Source organism: Globicephala melas, chromosome 15, assembly GCF_963455315.2.
Source record: "Globicephala melas chromosome 15, mGloMel1.2, whole genome shotgun sequence".
Lineage (NCBI taxonomy): Eukaryota > Metazoa > Chordata > Mammalia > Artiodactyla > Delphinidae > Globicephala > Globicephala melas.
In genome coordinates, this window is record NC_083328.1 from 43,953,642 (window position 1) to 43,970,037 (window position 16,396).

The 16,396-nt window shown below is 54.7% G+C and overlaps 1 protein-coding gene across 2 annotated transcripts in view; it reads right to left on the reverse strand.

The window, feature by feature from the left end:
* The window catches only part of NINL (ninein like), a 106,145-nt gene that overhangs the window by 37,442 nt on the left and 52,307 nt on the right, over positions 1-16,396 (reverse strand). For both annotated transcript variants that reach the window (XM_030872519.2, XM_060285054.1), the window contains 6 exons: positions 13,647-13,743; positions 8,821-8,993; positions 7,379-7,445; positions 4,823-5,013; positions 3,969-4,121; positions 1,983-2,150 (listed from right to left, as the gene is read on the reverse strand). In XM_030872519.2, coding sequence (XP_030728379.1) covers positions 1,983-2,150; positions 3,969-4,121; positions 4,823-5,013; positions 7,379-7,445; positions 8,821-8,993; positions 13,647-13,743 — 849 coding nt within the window. The remainder of the gene's footprint in view (positions 1-1,982; positions 2,151-3,968; positions 4,122-4,822; positions 5,014-7,378; positions 7,446-8,820; positions 8,994-13,646; positions 13,744-16,396) is intronic.

The following is a 16,396-nucleotide window of genomic DNA, read 5'->3' on the forward strand; positions in this document are numbered from 1 at the left end:
GCTAGGAACACCCGGCTGCGCGGCTCCCGATTCCTGAGGAGATCAGGGATCCTCACAGAGCAGCCCTGGCGGTGGTCCCACAGACATTCGCGTGAGGTCCTGAGAAGCTGGGTGTGGGAGGCCAGCAAGTCCAGGCCAGGGCTCGCCTAGCGGGCTTCCTCCCCCGGGGAACACACCTCTCTCAGGCAGGTGTGCTCAGGGGCAGCTGGCGGCCCCGCCCAGTGTCACAGGTGACCAGTTATGGACCTGCTGCACCAGGACACCCCGACTGCGTGCCAGCTCGCCCGAGAGCCACCCTGTGTCGGGGGACAGATACACCTGGGGGGCCACGTGGAGGGTCCTGCTGAGGGGAGTTCAGTAACGTCACTGCCTCTCAATTCAATGGAATCAAACCCTGAGCAACTGGAAAATCATAAGTTGCTAAAGGAATGGAAACTTGCTGTGACAGCAAGAGAGCAGTGATAAGAGTAAGTCCTGAAGTGTCCGGGGGCAAGCGTGAGACTCGTCACTGGCCGGATCCTGACGGCAGCCAGCCCACCTCCAAGCGCAGGGAATCAGGAGCAGCGTCTTAGGGAGAATCTCCAAACCATGAGCCTCTGGGACTTCCCTGGTTGCCCAGTGGTTAAGGGCTCCACGCTTCCACTGCAGGGGGCACAGGTTCGATCTCTGGTTGGGGAACTAAGATCCCACATGCTGTGTGGCACAGCCAAACCCAAAAAACAAAAAACCATGAGCCCCTCTGCTCTTGGCCCTCCCCGGGGGCCAATTTCAGTGGTCCGGCCTCAGCCTCTGGTTCTCACAATAGTCCTGTGGGCCAGCTGTCCAGGGATGGCCTTGCGTCAGGCTCTGCCCGGGCTGCTGGGGAGCGGGACTCGGCAACGGCGAAGCTTAGGTCCAGGAGAGTCTGGCCTGAGGAGTCGGGCAGATTGTCGTAAAGGCTGGCTTTTTTCTCCTTCCTGTTCTATTGGTCTGTGCCAACATGGACATTTTTGGAGGCAATACAACAGAAGCTATCAAGAGGTAAAATGCGTACCTTCAGGAATCCGCCCTACCGAGAAACACCAGCATCGGGGCAGAAGGGCACACGTGCATTACAGGTGACGACATTCATAACAGGAAAATAACATACGTGTCCCACGACAGGGAAGGGGTAATGTAAATTAGCAAGGTATACGGTATGACACCAATTTTGCAAAAGAAAATTTTTAAATGGGAATGTCTAAATATGCATTTCTTTCCTGTGCCAGGGAAGAGCTCGCAGAATGCCCACCAGACCTTTACGTGTCGCCATCCCTGGAGACCAGGAGCAGAGGGGGGCAGGCTTTATTATTCTATAGATTTCTGTAGAGCTGAAGCTTTTTTTCACAATGGAAAGTGAAATTTGGAAATGAAACTAACTCATCTAGTTCGCCACACCTGCCCCAGCACTCTTCCCTTGCTGTGTGCACCTGACTTGCCACCCAGGGCAGAACTCCCTCCAAAGCCCCAGGGCTGCCCTGTGTCCCCACAGAGGGGACTTGACTGACCAGGGAGAGCACAGGCCTCCTCATGTGTGACCACTGGAGGGAGGTCGGAGGGCGGGTACGGGGAGAAGAACTCCCCACAGAGCTCGTCCGGGGAGAGTAGAAACGCTCGGATGTCTGTGACAGTGGTGTCCACTAAGACGTCCCTCCTCCAGGTCAGCAGATCAGCTCCGGGGCTGACACGCACTGAGGGGGAGAGTCTAAGATGCTGAAACCTACCTTCAAACGGATTTGTTTCAGGCTGTGGTTTTCTCTGCTTTTTACTTATTATGTTTTTAACACTTCCTATATCTTAATATCAAAAAATAAAGAAAAAAGTATTACGATGGGCCTTCCCTACACAGGGCCTGTGTCTGCGGTGGGGGGGACGGGGGGAGCTCCGTCCAGCCTCCCTTGTAGGCAGGGGCCCCACCCGCCTAGACGCCTCTGCTGGGGCAGCCGTGCGCGACCGGTCCAAACCTGCAAGACCTCCCTGCCGTTGTGCACCCCCTCCTGGGCCCACAGGGTGACGATCTGCTCCGGGAAGGCGAAGCCGGCGCCGTCGTCCACGCTGCACAAGAGGCGCGGGCCCGAGCTCACGGACACAAGGGATGACGTGGTGGTCTGGCCACCACCCTCCTCTGGGACCTGCACGTCGGGACAAGCTCGGTGAGCCCCCGTGGCCTCCTCATGCACCCTCCCCAACCTCCCCGTCTGTGTGGCCTCCCCAAGGCCTGAGAACAGCGCTGATTCCTGGGGCGCCCGCAGGATCTGACTCGAGCCCAGGGCTCAGCGCTGTCCACGCCAGGCCATGCAGGGGACGCCCAGCGCCTGCCAGGCCCTGAGGTAATTTCTCCCCAAACCACTAATGGCTTCCTGCTGAGGGAAACCTGGTCTGTGCAGAGAAACCCAAGACGGGCTTCAGAAGGAGGGCGGGGGTGGCCCAAGCGGAGGACGCGTGTCCTCAGGATTCAGGGTCAGAGAGTTTTAAGACAAGGGCAAAATAATCCCTCAGCCAGAAAGTGGACCGGTGAGCCGAGGTACTGCAAGAATCCAGCTGTGGGGCTTCCCTGGTGGCGCAGTGGTTGAGAATCTGCCTGCTAATGCAGGGGACACGGGTTCGAGCCCTGGTCTGGGAGGATCCCACATGCCACGGAGCAACTAGGCCCGTGAGCCACAACTACTGAGCCTGTGCGTCTGGAGCCTGTGCTCCGCAACAAGAGAGGCCACGATGGTGAGAGGCCCGTGCACCGCAATGAAGAGTGGCCCCCTCTTGCCACAACTAGAGGAAGCCCTCGCACACAAACGAAGACCCACCACAGCAAAAATTAATTAATAAACTCCTACCCCCCAACATCTAAAAAAAAAAAAGAATCCAGCTGTACTTCCTGCCCCTTGGAGGGCAGGGCCCTTCAGACACGCGTCCGCAGTTGGGGCCAGAACAAGGAGCAGCTGCTGGGGCCCCCAGACCACCAGGCCCATCTGCTCCCCTGATGGAGCAGGAGAATCTCCGTCTGGGCCCAGGTGCGAGGCCCCATGTCACCACTCCAGCCACGCTGGCATCCACATGCACAGGACACAACCCCATGGCCATGTCAGCACTTCCCCGGTAGGAACGGGGGCCACTGTACCTCAGAGGAGGCCCTCCCTCCCACAGGCTCTGGGCACGACTGCACTGTGGTCTCTGCCCTCAGGTGGCCTGGCACCATCCCTCATCTCTCCTGGTTCCTTCCCTGTCTCAGTGGCTTCAGGTGCAGAAACCTGATTCTCAGACGCGCCTGGCCTAGCAGAGAACAAGGTCACTGTTCCTGCATCGCTGTCCACAAACTGCGGGATCAGCCACGTCGCCAAAGAAGCCTCAGCAAGACTCCCCAGGACAACCGTGCCCTGTGGTGGGAGACGGAGGCTGACTGTCCTGGGATTGAGAAAAACCAGATGCACCGAACATCACAATTTAAATAACCACCTAAAATCTGCTCTCCTCCAGCTGGCCTTGTACAGGATAAAATTCAGGTATACAGTATGGGGAGAGCACAGCTCCAGGAATCCTTGTTAAGGCTAATCCTGGGGAAGACACAGACCCGTCAGTGACTCTGCCCTCCGGGGAGGAGGGAAAGGGGGTGCTCTTGTTGGAACACAGTGTACCCCACATTGAGGCATAACAAGGAACTGTCAGGGAATCCTCATAAGACCCCTATGAGGTAGGTGTGTCCATTTTACAGACAAGGAACCTGAGGCTCAGAGAAGGTGAGTAGCTCACCAGTGACACACAGCTTGGCAGGAGCAATGCCAGATCAGCCCAAGGTTGCACAGCCTCCCACAGCACACGTGTGTGTACACACCCCGACCAACTGCTGGGCACCCTCTGTGGGGACCAGGCAGAGAGGTCAGGCCTGCAGAAGACGCTGAAGGCCAGAGAATGATGGCAGTCGCTCTGGGGTTCAAGAGTTAATCGTCCCATTTTACCTGGTAAAGAGACCAGGACCCGCTCGGTTTGACAAGTGTGGAAGATTCCAGAAGTTGAGGGGATCCATGATTGAACAGGCCAAGCTGGAATTCCTCTAGACTCACTCTGCCGTCGCCGTCTTGGTCCAGCTTGTTGAACAGGTCTTCAAGTTCCTAAATAAAGGCCCCCAGGCATCTTCTCAGAGGCTCTCCCACCGCAGCTGTGCCCACCCCACCCAGGCCTGGCCCCCACCCTCCCCAAGCAGGCGGCTCGCTGTCCTATCCAAACAGCGGTCTCCCCGCTCTGGCTTGTGAAATCTACACACCTGGTCAGTTTCCATCCTGCTGTGAACGGCCACTTGCGCTTCCCAAAACCCACAAACACCCATCCCGTGTCTGCCGTGCCAGGAGCTTGCTGGATGGCGGGACACGTACGTATGGAACGTGGCCTGGGCCCCCAGCAGCTCAGGGTCGGCAAGGGCAGGGCTGAGAGCACTTCAGTAAGGAGGGGCCTGTTCCATCACACTGCCCTCCACTTCCCCTGGCCCCGCAGGAGGGAGGGGTGAGTACAGCTGCTGGGAGCATAGCAGACGCTGCGGGCATAGCAGACGCTGCGGGCACCGCACTTGGGCTGGGTGGCAGATCTGGGCCACTGAGGAGGGGTGGGGGAGGAGTGCCCCCGGCAGAGGATCCTGCGTGAAGGCGGCCAGAGACGGACCTTCGACACAAGCCCTGGGAGTCAGCACGGGATGTGAGACCAGAAGGTGACAACTGAATCAGTGTCTGGCGGTGAAGGGGTTTTCCAGGCCCAGCAACCAACCATGACCGCCACAAAGACCCAGCCCATCAGGGAGGTCCACCCCGCCCTCTCTCACCTCCTTCTCCAGGCCCTGGAGCCCGACGCTCTGGCAGAGCAGGGCCAGCTCCTGTTCGGTGAGGTGGCCGCTGCTGCCCACACCCAGCTCTTCCCAGAGGCCTCGGACCCGGCTCTCGGGGGTGTCGAAGGAGGAGCTGCAGGGCTTCCGGAGGCTCCCGAAGACCTCAGAACCCCAGGTTGGCAGCTGGCCTGAAGCGGGGGACACATACCAAGGCTGTAATTTACTCTGAAATCGGATGGACTGATGAATGGGCAGAGGGACGGGCACATGGACACATGTGAGAGACAAGCTTCAAAGGAGGAATCTAGGTGGTGGGTACACAGTGCTCACGGTACAACTCTTCCACTTGCATTCTATGCAAGTTTTCACCATCAAATGGAGGGATCTGCTGCATGTGGGGAAAGCATTTTCTTTTCTCAAAAAAATATTTATTTATTTAGGTTGCTCCGGGTCTTAGGTGCAGCATGCAGGATCTAGTTCCCTGACCAGGGATCGAACCTGGGCCCTCTGCATGGGGGCCACGGAGTCTTGCCTACTGGACCACCAGGGAAATCCCAGAAAGCATCTTCTGAAGGGAACCTGCGAAGCCACAGCACTGAGAGCACAGCTGCAAGGTTTGTACTTAGAACAAAAAGGTCAGGTTTAAAAAACTAATTTTTAGAAACTCTTCAAACCTACCCAAAGTAAAGAGCACAGTCCAGCAAAGGCCAGTGGTCCTGTTCCTTGGGCAGACGGCCACCCCGGCTTCATCTACCCCTGTTTACTCTTGCCCAAGTATTTGAAAGCAAAATCCAGCTGCTGTGTTCTCACGCCTGTGTGTTTCGTGTGTACTGCTGACCCCAATGCCACCATCACCCTACAAACCAACAATGGTTTACCCAGCTCTCTCTCAAGAGTCTCCCGACAGTTGATTTCTTTGAATCAGTATCAACACAGAATCCTCCCTGTGCGTGTGGTTACTCCTCTCAAGTCCTTGGAACACGAGCACCTCACTGCCTGCCCCACTCTGCTTCCTCGCATGCCTCCATCGCTAACATCGCCTATAAACCGGAAGTTAGCATCAAAGCCTAGCTTGGATGCAGGCTCAGTTTTATCTTTTTCTTCCCGGCAAAAACGTCCCAAGGTGGGCTGTGTTCTCCAGGCCACCTCACAGCAGGAGGCACAGGTGTCTTTGAGATGCAAAGACACCTCAGTGAGTTTGGAGGACAGATGGCCAGGTTTCATAACTTTTCTACTTTAGCCAGGTGGCTTACTGAGGTTTCTGAAGCTTTGCCAGAGAAACACCCTCTGGAAGAGGAAAGACCTTGGGGGTGCCCACGAGGAGCTCTCCTCGCATGAGCGAGGCTTCAAAGCAGAGTTCCCTCCACGCCCAGGCCACACCACCCGGCCCAACACAGGAAGAGGGCTGCCTGCACCTGACCAGACCTGGGCTCTCGGCCAGTGGTCTAGAGTTTTTAGGAGAGGAGCCACCTTTGATAACCCAACTAACGACCAGAAAGCCACTTTGCCAAGGAAAGCTAGGGCCTGTGTGCTCACGAATGATGCTGTGGGTTGAGCTGAGGAAAACACAAGGAAAGGGCCACCTCTGAGATCCCTTCCAGCTTAAAACATCTGAAAGTTCTACGTAACGATAGAAAAACAATTCTGACACCGGGGTGTATTCTCATGGCTGGCAGAGGAGCAAATAAGTCCTCTGAGGTCTGACATGACTGTTCACACACCAGTGTCAGTTCTAACCTGGAGGGAAGGAAGAACTCCGACCTGTCTCTGGGCAGAGTCCCAAATGACTTGGTGAATAACCTTCCCAGGAGCCCCTCCTCTCGTCACCTAGATTTACAGAGTCCGGGGAATTTAGGGCATGGGTTGACCGCTCTTCCGGACACAAAAGTGTCCATCTGCTTCGTCCAGTAGCACAGGCACTCCGGTCATTCCCCTGACGTCACCAAGCTCAACACTGAGCCAAGAGCCTCAGCCCCCCAGGACCACAGTCTGGATAATGCTCAGTGCCAGTGCAGACCTCTCACTCAGGAGAAGCTCAAGGTCAGCTCGGGTCTCGCCCTCGAGCCGTGTTCCTGCACGTTCTGCCCTGTGACACACTCCAGCGGGAGGTGTCCTTAAGGCACCTGCAGACCTACGTGCTGATGCACCCAGATTTGCTAAGCACGCCTGCGGCTGCCTTCCGGGTGCTCCGTCAGGCTCTCCAGGACCAGAACCACGTCTTAGCCTCGACTCGGGGCAGACAGGGCCCCAGGCGGCAGGGAGGCTGCTGGCCCAGGCCGGGTGCTTCAGGAAGGAGTCCCCAGGCCCACGCCTGCCGGCTGGGGTCATGCTGGTCCTCCCAGACCGTGAAGCTGCTCCCTTAGCCAGTGGTCCCCGCTCGAGGGTCTGACCTCAGGGGTCTCCCAGAGCTGGGACCCTGCCCCCAGGAAAAGGGCCCCCCAGGGACACCACCCACACCGGGCACTTCTCAGGAAACTGTCCTTGGCTGGCAGCCCACTGCCTGGCAGCCTAGCACTGGCCAAAGGTGGCACTGATCACAAGGCTGGGCTTTACCTTTTGCTTCAAACAACTCATTCTGAGGGTCCTTTGCACTTTCAGCTTCTTCATCGGACTTGAGACTCTGGAAAAACAGAAGGAAAAGGACGTGTGAGTCCCCAGAGGAAAGGGTAGCGGACGGAGCACCGGGAACAGTCTGGTGGGGCTGGTGGGGGGGACACCTGAGGAAGGGGAGCCCCAGCCCACAGGGCAGCCCTGGTGGTCAGCCACGAGGCCCCGTGCACACCAGCTCCCTCTCTCAGACCGCACACTGCGGCCTGCACTCGGCACCCTCTGCATCCCGCCCCTCATGACCCATGTCTGTTGGCAACAGTCAAGGAAGAGCAGGTCTCTGACTCCCAGGTGCTCCGGAGACAGCAGGTGATCTGCTGAGACCTCAGTGCCCAAGGGGCTGGGCCACCAAGAAGTCCAGTAAAACCTCATGCTTCTGTGACCGAGTCTGCGGACCACAAAGTCAAAGTCTGCTTCTGATTTTGGAAGGAACACTGGCTTGACCAGGACTCAGCACTTAGAAATGGCGCTGAACTGAGGCTGGAGCTCTGGGGGCAGGTGGTATATCTTATTTTTCTAATGCATTCAACCTGCTGACAACCCTAAAGGCAGCAACCCTAGGGTCCTAGTTCTGGGGATCAAAGATGGTTTTAAGAAGAAGAACGGCACCACAGAGATGGCGCGGACCCATGAAGCCTTCCATCCCTGGGGCCAAATTGAGAGAGAGAATAAAGCAGCAAAGGCCTAGGGTTTATTGGTGCCGCCCAAGTGCAGCACATCCCTGAGAGAAGCGACTCCAGGATCTAAATACATATTTATTTGCTTTTCCTACTGGTCTCAACAAATGTTGAAAATATAAACAAATTAATATGGGGGCCCAGAGCTGTCTTATTAAAGGGAAGCCCCCCTAGAGCCTCATCAGACAGAGGGGGACATCATGGGGTGGAGGCAGGAACCTTCTGGAACCCCGAAAACAGGTCCAACGGGCCATGATTAACCCGTGGGGTGTGGATCTGCCCCGTGGACGTCCTTCCTGACACAAAGCCCTCGAGGCTCCTGCAGTGGACAGCTCAGGGAGCCTGGGGTCCCCGGAGGCACCTGGCATGACATGCCGCCAAGTTGTGGAGGGTGAGCCTCAGTCGCGCCCAGGGCTGCTTTCTCTATCCTCGGCTGTAACCTTCCTCTCCTTCTGGCAGTGCCAGGGGAGGGGGCTCGTGGTGAGCAGGGCATTCTCCATGGCCCCCGTGTCTGAAGAAGGACGCTCTGTGGCCCGAGTTTCCATGCAGACAGCGAGACCCAGAGACACCTTAAAACTAAATGTCACTCCCCAAAGTGCTCTGGTGATGAGATAGATGCCCCCTCCCATCTTCCCGTATCGTGTCACATGAGCAGTGTCTATGACGGGGGGCATGCGTACTTGGGCGAGGGCAAAGCGGGGGTCGACCCACCTCCACACTTTCCAGAGACGCAGAGCGTCGGAGCTGGCTTCTCACACTGGGCCTGGTAGGCTGCTCCGGTAAACACGGGGCTCCACCCGCAGCGTCACAGGGCTCGGGCCAGCTCCGACGGCCATACCACTTAGAGCCACTCACGTACTTTGGGGGGACGGCCCGGGGGGCACCTGGAATAAAAACGGGAGGTGTTGACAGCCTCTGGGCCCACGTGTGCTGCCAGGATGCCCTTTACGAAGGTGCAGGTTCGGGTGCAAAGCGTGGCTCTCAGGGACACACATGGAAAACACCTGGAAGAACACAGGGAACGGTCGACAGTGGGGCTGGGGCTGAGACAGCCAGGCCGGGAGGCAGGGACTTTCCATCCTAAACTCTAGGTGCTGTTTAAATGTTTCCAACCAAAATACGCTTTTGTTATGCAATAAAAGACTAATACAAAAATCTAGCTTTTTACACAAGGAAAAAAGCCTCCAATAATCCAGCAACATACTGCTCTAGAGACCAGAAGGTCACGTCCCACCCACCCCCCTCACTACAGGACCCCCCTGCCCCCCGGACGGGATGCGGTAGGCAAGGACCTCAGCATAGCTGGGGAGCCTCAGACTCCACGTGGGTCTGAAGTCTGGGATAGAGGCAGGAGTGCATTTTAGTTTGGGATTCATGAGAATCCCATAAGCCCTAATAAACCCCTGGCACCTTTCTTCCCTCCTTACCTGCCCACGTCTGCAGAGCAGTGGGGACCCCGCAGGCAGAGAAGAAATGATGCTGACTCTGTAGGGAATCTGGGCAGCTGGAGAGAGATGGGGGAGGGCGACGTGGGCCACGGCCAGGAGAGGACACAGGTTCAGAAGGAAGCAACCAGAACGTGCAGGTTGGGGGAGAGGATCCAAGGAAGTAAGGCCAGGTCGGGAAAACAGGACCGTTTCACACGGATGCGTCACGCTTCCTAAGGCCAAGTACCACCTCCCTTGTCTCCTCCGCACCAACTCTGCAGCCCCTGACCTTGGGACCATCAGAGGAGGAGGCTGGGTCCAACCTGGCCAGTGATGCCAGTGACCAACAGAAACTAGGAACAAGGGAGGATTTTGGGGAGGAAGCTGCTGAGTTCCACTTGACAGTGGACATTTAAGGCAGGCTGACCATGTCCCCGGGACACTTGGAGGTTATCACGGGCCCTGCCCGACCCTGTAATCTCTCCCGTGTGGGAACTCCCGGGGCTGCTGGAGAGCAGGGAGTGGACGCCCTGGCAGGGAGGAAACAGGAGGCCCTGAGTGCCCCACGCAGTGGGGAGCGGCCAGCACACAGGCTCCACACCTTTACTGCGGGGGGGAGGTGCGGGCAGAGGAAAGCCACGAGAGGTGGGAGTGGGCAGCTGCAGCACATTTGGGAAATCAGCTGCAGAAGACGAGGAGGGGCCTGACGCACGTGGGCCCTCCCCGGCCCGGCCCGCTCGCGGCTCACCTGGAGGTCGTGACCCAGCACCACGTCTGCCCCCTGTGGCTTGACCTTGCTCCTGCCCTTCCCCTCCTGAGTTCCCCCCCCCACCCCCCGACCCAACCCGTCCTTGTCGGAGTCCCACCCGCCCTGGATGTGGCCCCATTTCTTCATCATTTCAGCAGGTCAGCACTTTCCTCAGAGGAATGAGATGCCCAGAAAACACACAGCTGTTTCATAATGTTCCCCAAATGTGTCACCCCCCTCCCTCCAACAGAGAGAAACGCTTCTCTAGAAAAGAGTGTCCACGTGGCAAATCACGACAGGAAGGGGGCAGCTTCCCACCACCCACAGGACACAGAGCCGCGGCCTCTTGGCGGGAAGCACTGGGGGTCACAGCCAGTCCCCACCCGCTGCCCAGACGGCCCGCAGAGCACAAGGCCAACGGTGCCCTGTGCTGGACACCTGGCTGTGCCTCCTGTGTGTGCGTATTTATTTATAGGAGCAGAATACCAAGGTCTACAAGTGAAAAGACACTGGTTATATGTTCTGTAACGGCCTTTACTGAAAGGAGCAGAATGACGGGGAAGCGGGATGTTCCTCAAAACCCCGGGGCGTTTGGCCCCCTGATGACATGCTCATCCCTGGAGCGTCAAAGCTCCAATCATTTTTCCAGTCACGGTGGGAGATGGTGGGAAGGACCGGCAGACAGATTAGAAAGTAGGAGAGAGCGACACTGTGGACAGGGCCAGGGAAGGAGGGATGAAACCCCTGGATGGGGGAGGCTGGGAAGGTGGCTGCGGTGAGAAGCTGAAACGCGCACGGCCCTGGAGGACGGGGCAGGGCTCGCCCCGGCTCTCACAACCTGTGGCTGCAGGGCCACCCGGCGCCCTGCCTCTGTGCACAAGCCCCGTCCGAGCCGCCTCAGGTGGGCTTACAACCGTGTAACTGAGGAAAGCACTGAAAATCGAAAGAAGAGAAAAACAACACGAAACAAAACCGGGGGGCTTCCCTGGTGGCTCAGTGGTTAAGAATCCGCCTGCCAATGCAGGGGTCACGGGTTCGATCCCTGGTCCAGGAAGATCCCACATGCTGTGGAGCAACTAAGCCCGTGTGCCACAACTACTGAGCCCACGTGCCACAAGTACTGAAGCCTGTGTGCCTAGAGCCCGTGCTCTGCAACATGAGAAGCCACCGCAATGAGAAGCCTGCGCACCACAATGAAGAGTAGCCCCTGCTTGCCACAACTACAGAAAGCCCGAGAGCAGCAACAAAGACCCAATGCAGCCAAAAATTAAATAAATAAAAAAACTAAAACAAACAAACAAAAAAAACGGAACTGGTGTGGAAAAGTGCCAGTCCTGAAACAGCTTCTCCCGTCTTTGGAGGAAGTGAGGACACACCCCACAGACGCACACATGTTCCAGCATGGAGAGGGGGGCAGTGACAGAGGCGCGGCCTTTCTTGGGCACATCCACGTTCACGGTCACACTCCAAAACCCTGAGTCGGGAAAGGCAAGTGGGCTTCTTCCCATCTCAAGGAAGACAAGTGTGAGACAAAGCAGCCAATGACCTGAGCTGCAGGGTGATGGGGCTGCTGGCGGGTTGACTCCTCCCCCCGCATCAGGGCTCTGGCGTGGCTCCAGCAGGAGGAGGTGGGGCAGCTGACTTCAGCCCCAGGGGCGTGGGCAGGGCCTGGCTCCAGGCTGCAAAACCCCACCTGAATAACAGGCAGGAGTAGCCACAGGACTTCTAGGACGGTTCACTGGAATCTACATAAAACGTCCATTAGCTCCAAGCCTGGCACACAAAGCCTCCCTCACGGTACCCCTGGTGCCCAGATCATCATGCACCTGCTCCCAACCAAGGACCTGCCCGGGGTCCAGGAGCAGACCAGGGGGCTGCTGCGGGGCAGACTCCTCAAACGCCTGCCCCACGTGGGAAGGAGGGACTGGTTACCACTTCACTCTCCTTCCCGACACTCGTCAAACGCAGCCGTGACCAGCCGGGGCGCATCAGGTGCTGCCCGCAGCAGCCGAGCCCGAGGGTCCAGCACGGCTTTGAACGAGCATGTCCGCCATCACCTTCCGACTGGAACCCACGGTCCACACATCGAGCGGGCCTCCCTCCAAAACCCTCCCTCCACCTCCTGACCAAAGCCACCACTTCCGTTTGTTCTGAAATATTACCTTTGTCCCACTGGCCCTGCTCGAAACCAAGATTCTCACAAGTCCTAGGAGCACAGAGCGCTACTGTCTGAGACAGAAGACAGGCTGAGGGCTGCCTCGGCTGGTGGCATCCTGCCTGCTCCGCCAGCCTCCAAGCCCTGGCTAACACCTCACACCTGCCCTGCGCTTTTGATTCTCCAATGCTTCCACCCCCGACACCCACTTTATCTTGTCAACACCCTATGCTGTAAGGACAGCACGCGGTATTAACTTGACATCTGTGATACTGTGATTTATAATAAATATGTATTTGGTCTTCCATCCCTGGCACAGCTCCGAAAACCCTTGGAATTTCCTAAGTGATGAGAGCCACCACACCTGAGTTTATGTTGATGCGGTGACTTTTGGAACCACACCTCAGGATGGGCTGGTTGCCAGGGAAACCAACTTTCAGCCCCACCCCCTGACCTGCAGGATGTTGAGTTCAATCCCCGATGCCCAATCATTTGATCAGTCATGTCTGTAACGAAGCCTCCATAAAACCCAAAAGGACGGGGTTCTGAGACCTTCCGAGTTGAACATGTGGAGACTGGGGAAGAGTGAGGCCTGAAGGGGGCATGGGCGCTCCGAGCCCCTTCCCACAAGCCCTTCCCACAAACCTCTTATCCTGAGTCATATCCTTTTGTAATAAACGGTGATCCAGTAAGTAAATGGGTTTCCCTGGGTTCTGCTCTAGCAAATTAATTGAACCTGAGGAGGTCGTGGGAGCCTCTGATCTAGAACAGGTGGGTCAGAAGCACAGGTGACAACCTGGATTTGAGATGGCTGTCCGAAGAGGGTGCAGTCTTGGGGGACTGAGCCCTTCCCCTGTGGGGTCTGACGCCGTGTCCAGGTAGACGGTGTCAGAACAGAGTTGAATTGTAGGACACCCAGCTGGGGTTGCAGAACGGCCTGGTGTGGGAAAAACCCACATATATCTAGTGACCAGAAGTGCCAGTATATTCAGAGGATTGTGTGTATTGTAGAGGAAAACAAAAGAGTCTTCCCCTTACAACACCATTTTACAAATAAGGAAGCAAAAGAAGAAAAAACCCAAACGTCAGTTCCAGTCTACGCAGCTTGGCAGAGACAGACCTGCTGCGTCGTCTGGTGAGAACACCATACTCCAGAGGTCACGGAATCAGGAGAAGAGACGTAACAGAGACCAGGAAGGCCTCTTACCTGGCTCCAAAGACCCGCTGTCTTCATCTGAGGAGCCGACACCAGCCTGTGATGACAAGACGGCCACGAAACCGTCCTTAAATTCCTCAAAGTTAACCTGTGGATTTGAGAAGAGAGGTCAACGCTACTTTCTGCAGGTCACATACGTGACACCCTGGCCTTTTGGTTTTTCTCAGATGGAAGATCTTATGAGGACATTCATTTTTTCAAATATTTACTTAAGATTTAAAAGAATTGAAGATGTAATAAGGCAAGTAAAAGTGAACCATAACCCCATCACCAAAAAACACTATTAACAACTCCATAAAAGTAAATCAGACCACAAAATTAGAAAGCAGTGTAGAAAAGAGGTGTCTGATGACCACAAACATTAACACAAAAAGAAAAAGAAAAATCTGGGCTTCCCTGGTGGCGCAGTGGTTGAGAGTCCGCCTGCTGATGCAGGGGACGCGGGTTCGTGCCCCGGTCTGGGAAGATCCCACATGCCGCGGAGCGGCTGGGCCCGTGAGCCATGGCCGCTGAGCCTGCGTGTCCGGAGTGTGCTCCGCAACAGGAGAGGCCACAACAGTGAGAGGCCCACGTACCGAAAAAAAAAAAAAGAAAGAAAAATCCACGTTCTCACCACCCACCAAGAAAGAGAAAACGGCAGCACCTGGGCGAGCCCTCCACCATGGTTCCTTTCCTGATTAAATCCCCCGGCCCCTACTCTGACTCTAATAACATCCTTGCTTTTATACCTCATTTGCATGCACCCCTGAACAATACAGTTTACTTCTGCCTCTTTTGAAATTTGATCTAAATGGAATCATGTGTAGATACTATTTTGTGTCTTAGACTCAATATTACTTCTGTGATATTCATGTAACTTGTTGCGCATGACCCACCCATTTTCTCTGCTCTGTGGTGTAACTGAGCAACAATTTATTAATCTACCCTCCTGGGCTTCCCTGCTGGCGCAGTGGTTGAGAGTCTGCCTGCCGATGCAGGGGACATGGGTTCGTGCCCCGGTCCGGGAGGATCCCACATGCCGCGGAGCGGCTGGGCCCGTGAGCCATGGCCGCTGAGCCTGCGCGTCCGGAGCCTGTGCTCCGCAATGGGAGAGGCCACAACAGTGAGAGGCCCACGTACCGCAAAAACAAAAAACAAAACTACCCTCCTGCTGGTGGATATTCCCATTGTTTCCAGGGTTTAGTTATTTTTAAAAAACCAACAAAAACCCCCATCTTTGAACAGTTACACTCTTTGGAGTATACGCCTAACAGTGGGATTGCTGGGTCACAGAATATACATTTAAATCCTCTTGGTGAATTGAATCTTTTATTACCATAAAATGCTGACCCTCTTTAGTTCAGTAATGCTTTTACCACAAAGACTAGCTTTCTTATGGAGTATTTACGTGTTATATCTTTTTACCAAACTTTGTTTTTTTAACCAAACTTTTAATAATGTCAATTTTTTATATCCTTATATTTTAGACATGTCTCTTATGAACAGTATATAGTTGGATTTTTTTCCCCAATCTGAAAATCTTTATCTTTTAACTGAAACATTTTACATTTAATGTCGTTACTGATATATTGGGTTGGCCAAAAAGTTCGCTTCTTTCCATAATATTTAGATTTAAATCTACTATTTTATTTGTGCTTTCAATTTGACCTGCCTGCGTTTTCTCCTTTCTTTCCTCTCTTTCTTTTAGGACTTCATTTTTCCCCTTATTAATTCAGAAGTTATACAGTCTATTTCCATTCTCTTATTGTTTATCCTAAAAATGACAGTACACATCCTTAGCTTGAAAGTTTACTATCAATCAATGCTTTTTGTTTCAGCAAAAACATAATTTATTAAAAAACTAGTGGAAATGATCCAGATGTCCAAAAAGAGAATGGGTAAATAAACTGTGATTCAGTCAGACAACAAAAGATGACAATAGGGGAAAAAAAACCAAACCACTGACGGAGACAATATATCTACATTGTGTGAATATAGCTCACAGACATAATACAGAGTAAAAGAACCAGAGAGTATACACTGAGCATATGCTGTGTATTTTCCCTTGTATAAAGTTCAGAAATAGGCAAACAAATCTATGCTGTTGGCATCAGGACAGTGGTAACTGTTGGAGGCAGAGGGACCGCAAGGGCACCTGAGGAGGGATGCAGGATGCTGGCGGCCCAGGTGTGTTCAGGGTGGATGTTCACTGAGCTGCACTCTTCAGCTCTTTTCTCTACCTGTGCTTCTACTGAAGTCCCACAGAAAGAAATCAACACAAGAGCTTACTGTCACCAGTAAGTGCAGAAAAAGCAGGCCTCGGCTGTAGGTCCAAGCATGCTTCCCACACCCGGCACAGAACTTGAATGAGCACATTCTGTTGCTGCCGATGGGCACTAAACGCAGCTGTTGGCTTGGGGGCACCTCTGCCTCAGTCACACACATATCAGATCTGACACTGGATTACTTGTTTGTTTATTTTCTGTCTCCCCAACTAGCATGTGATATCACAGTGACACACTGTAAATACTCAACAAATACCTAACGGATGTGTTTGCCTCTATATCCTCTCAAAACTGAGCAGAATTCACCTTCTCACAGGTGCATTCTTTCACCTTTGTTCTTAAAGAGTATTCTTTTTTTTTTTTTTTGGCCACTCCTCGCGGCATGCGAAATCTTAGTTCCCTGACCAGGGATTGAACCCTCACCCCCTGCAGTGGAAGCTCAGAGTCATAACCACTGGACCGCCAGGGAAGTCCCCT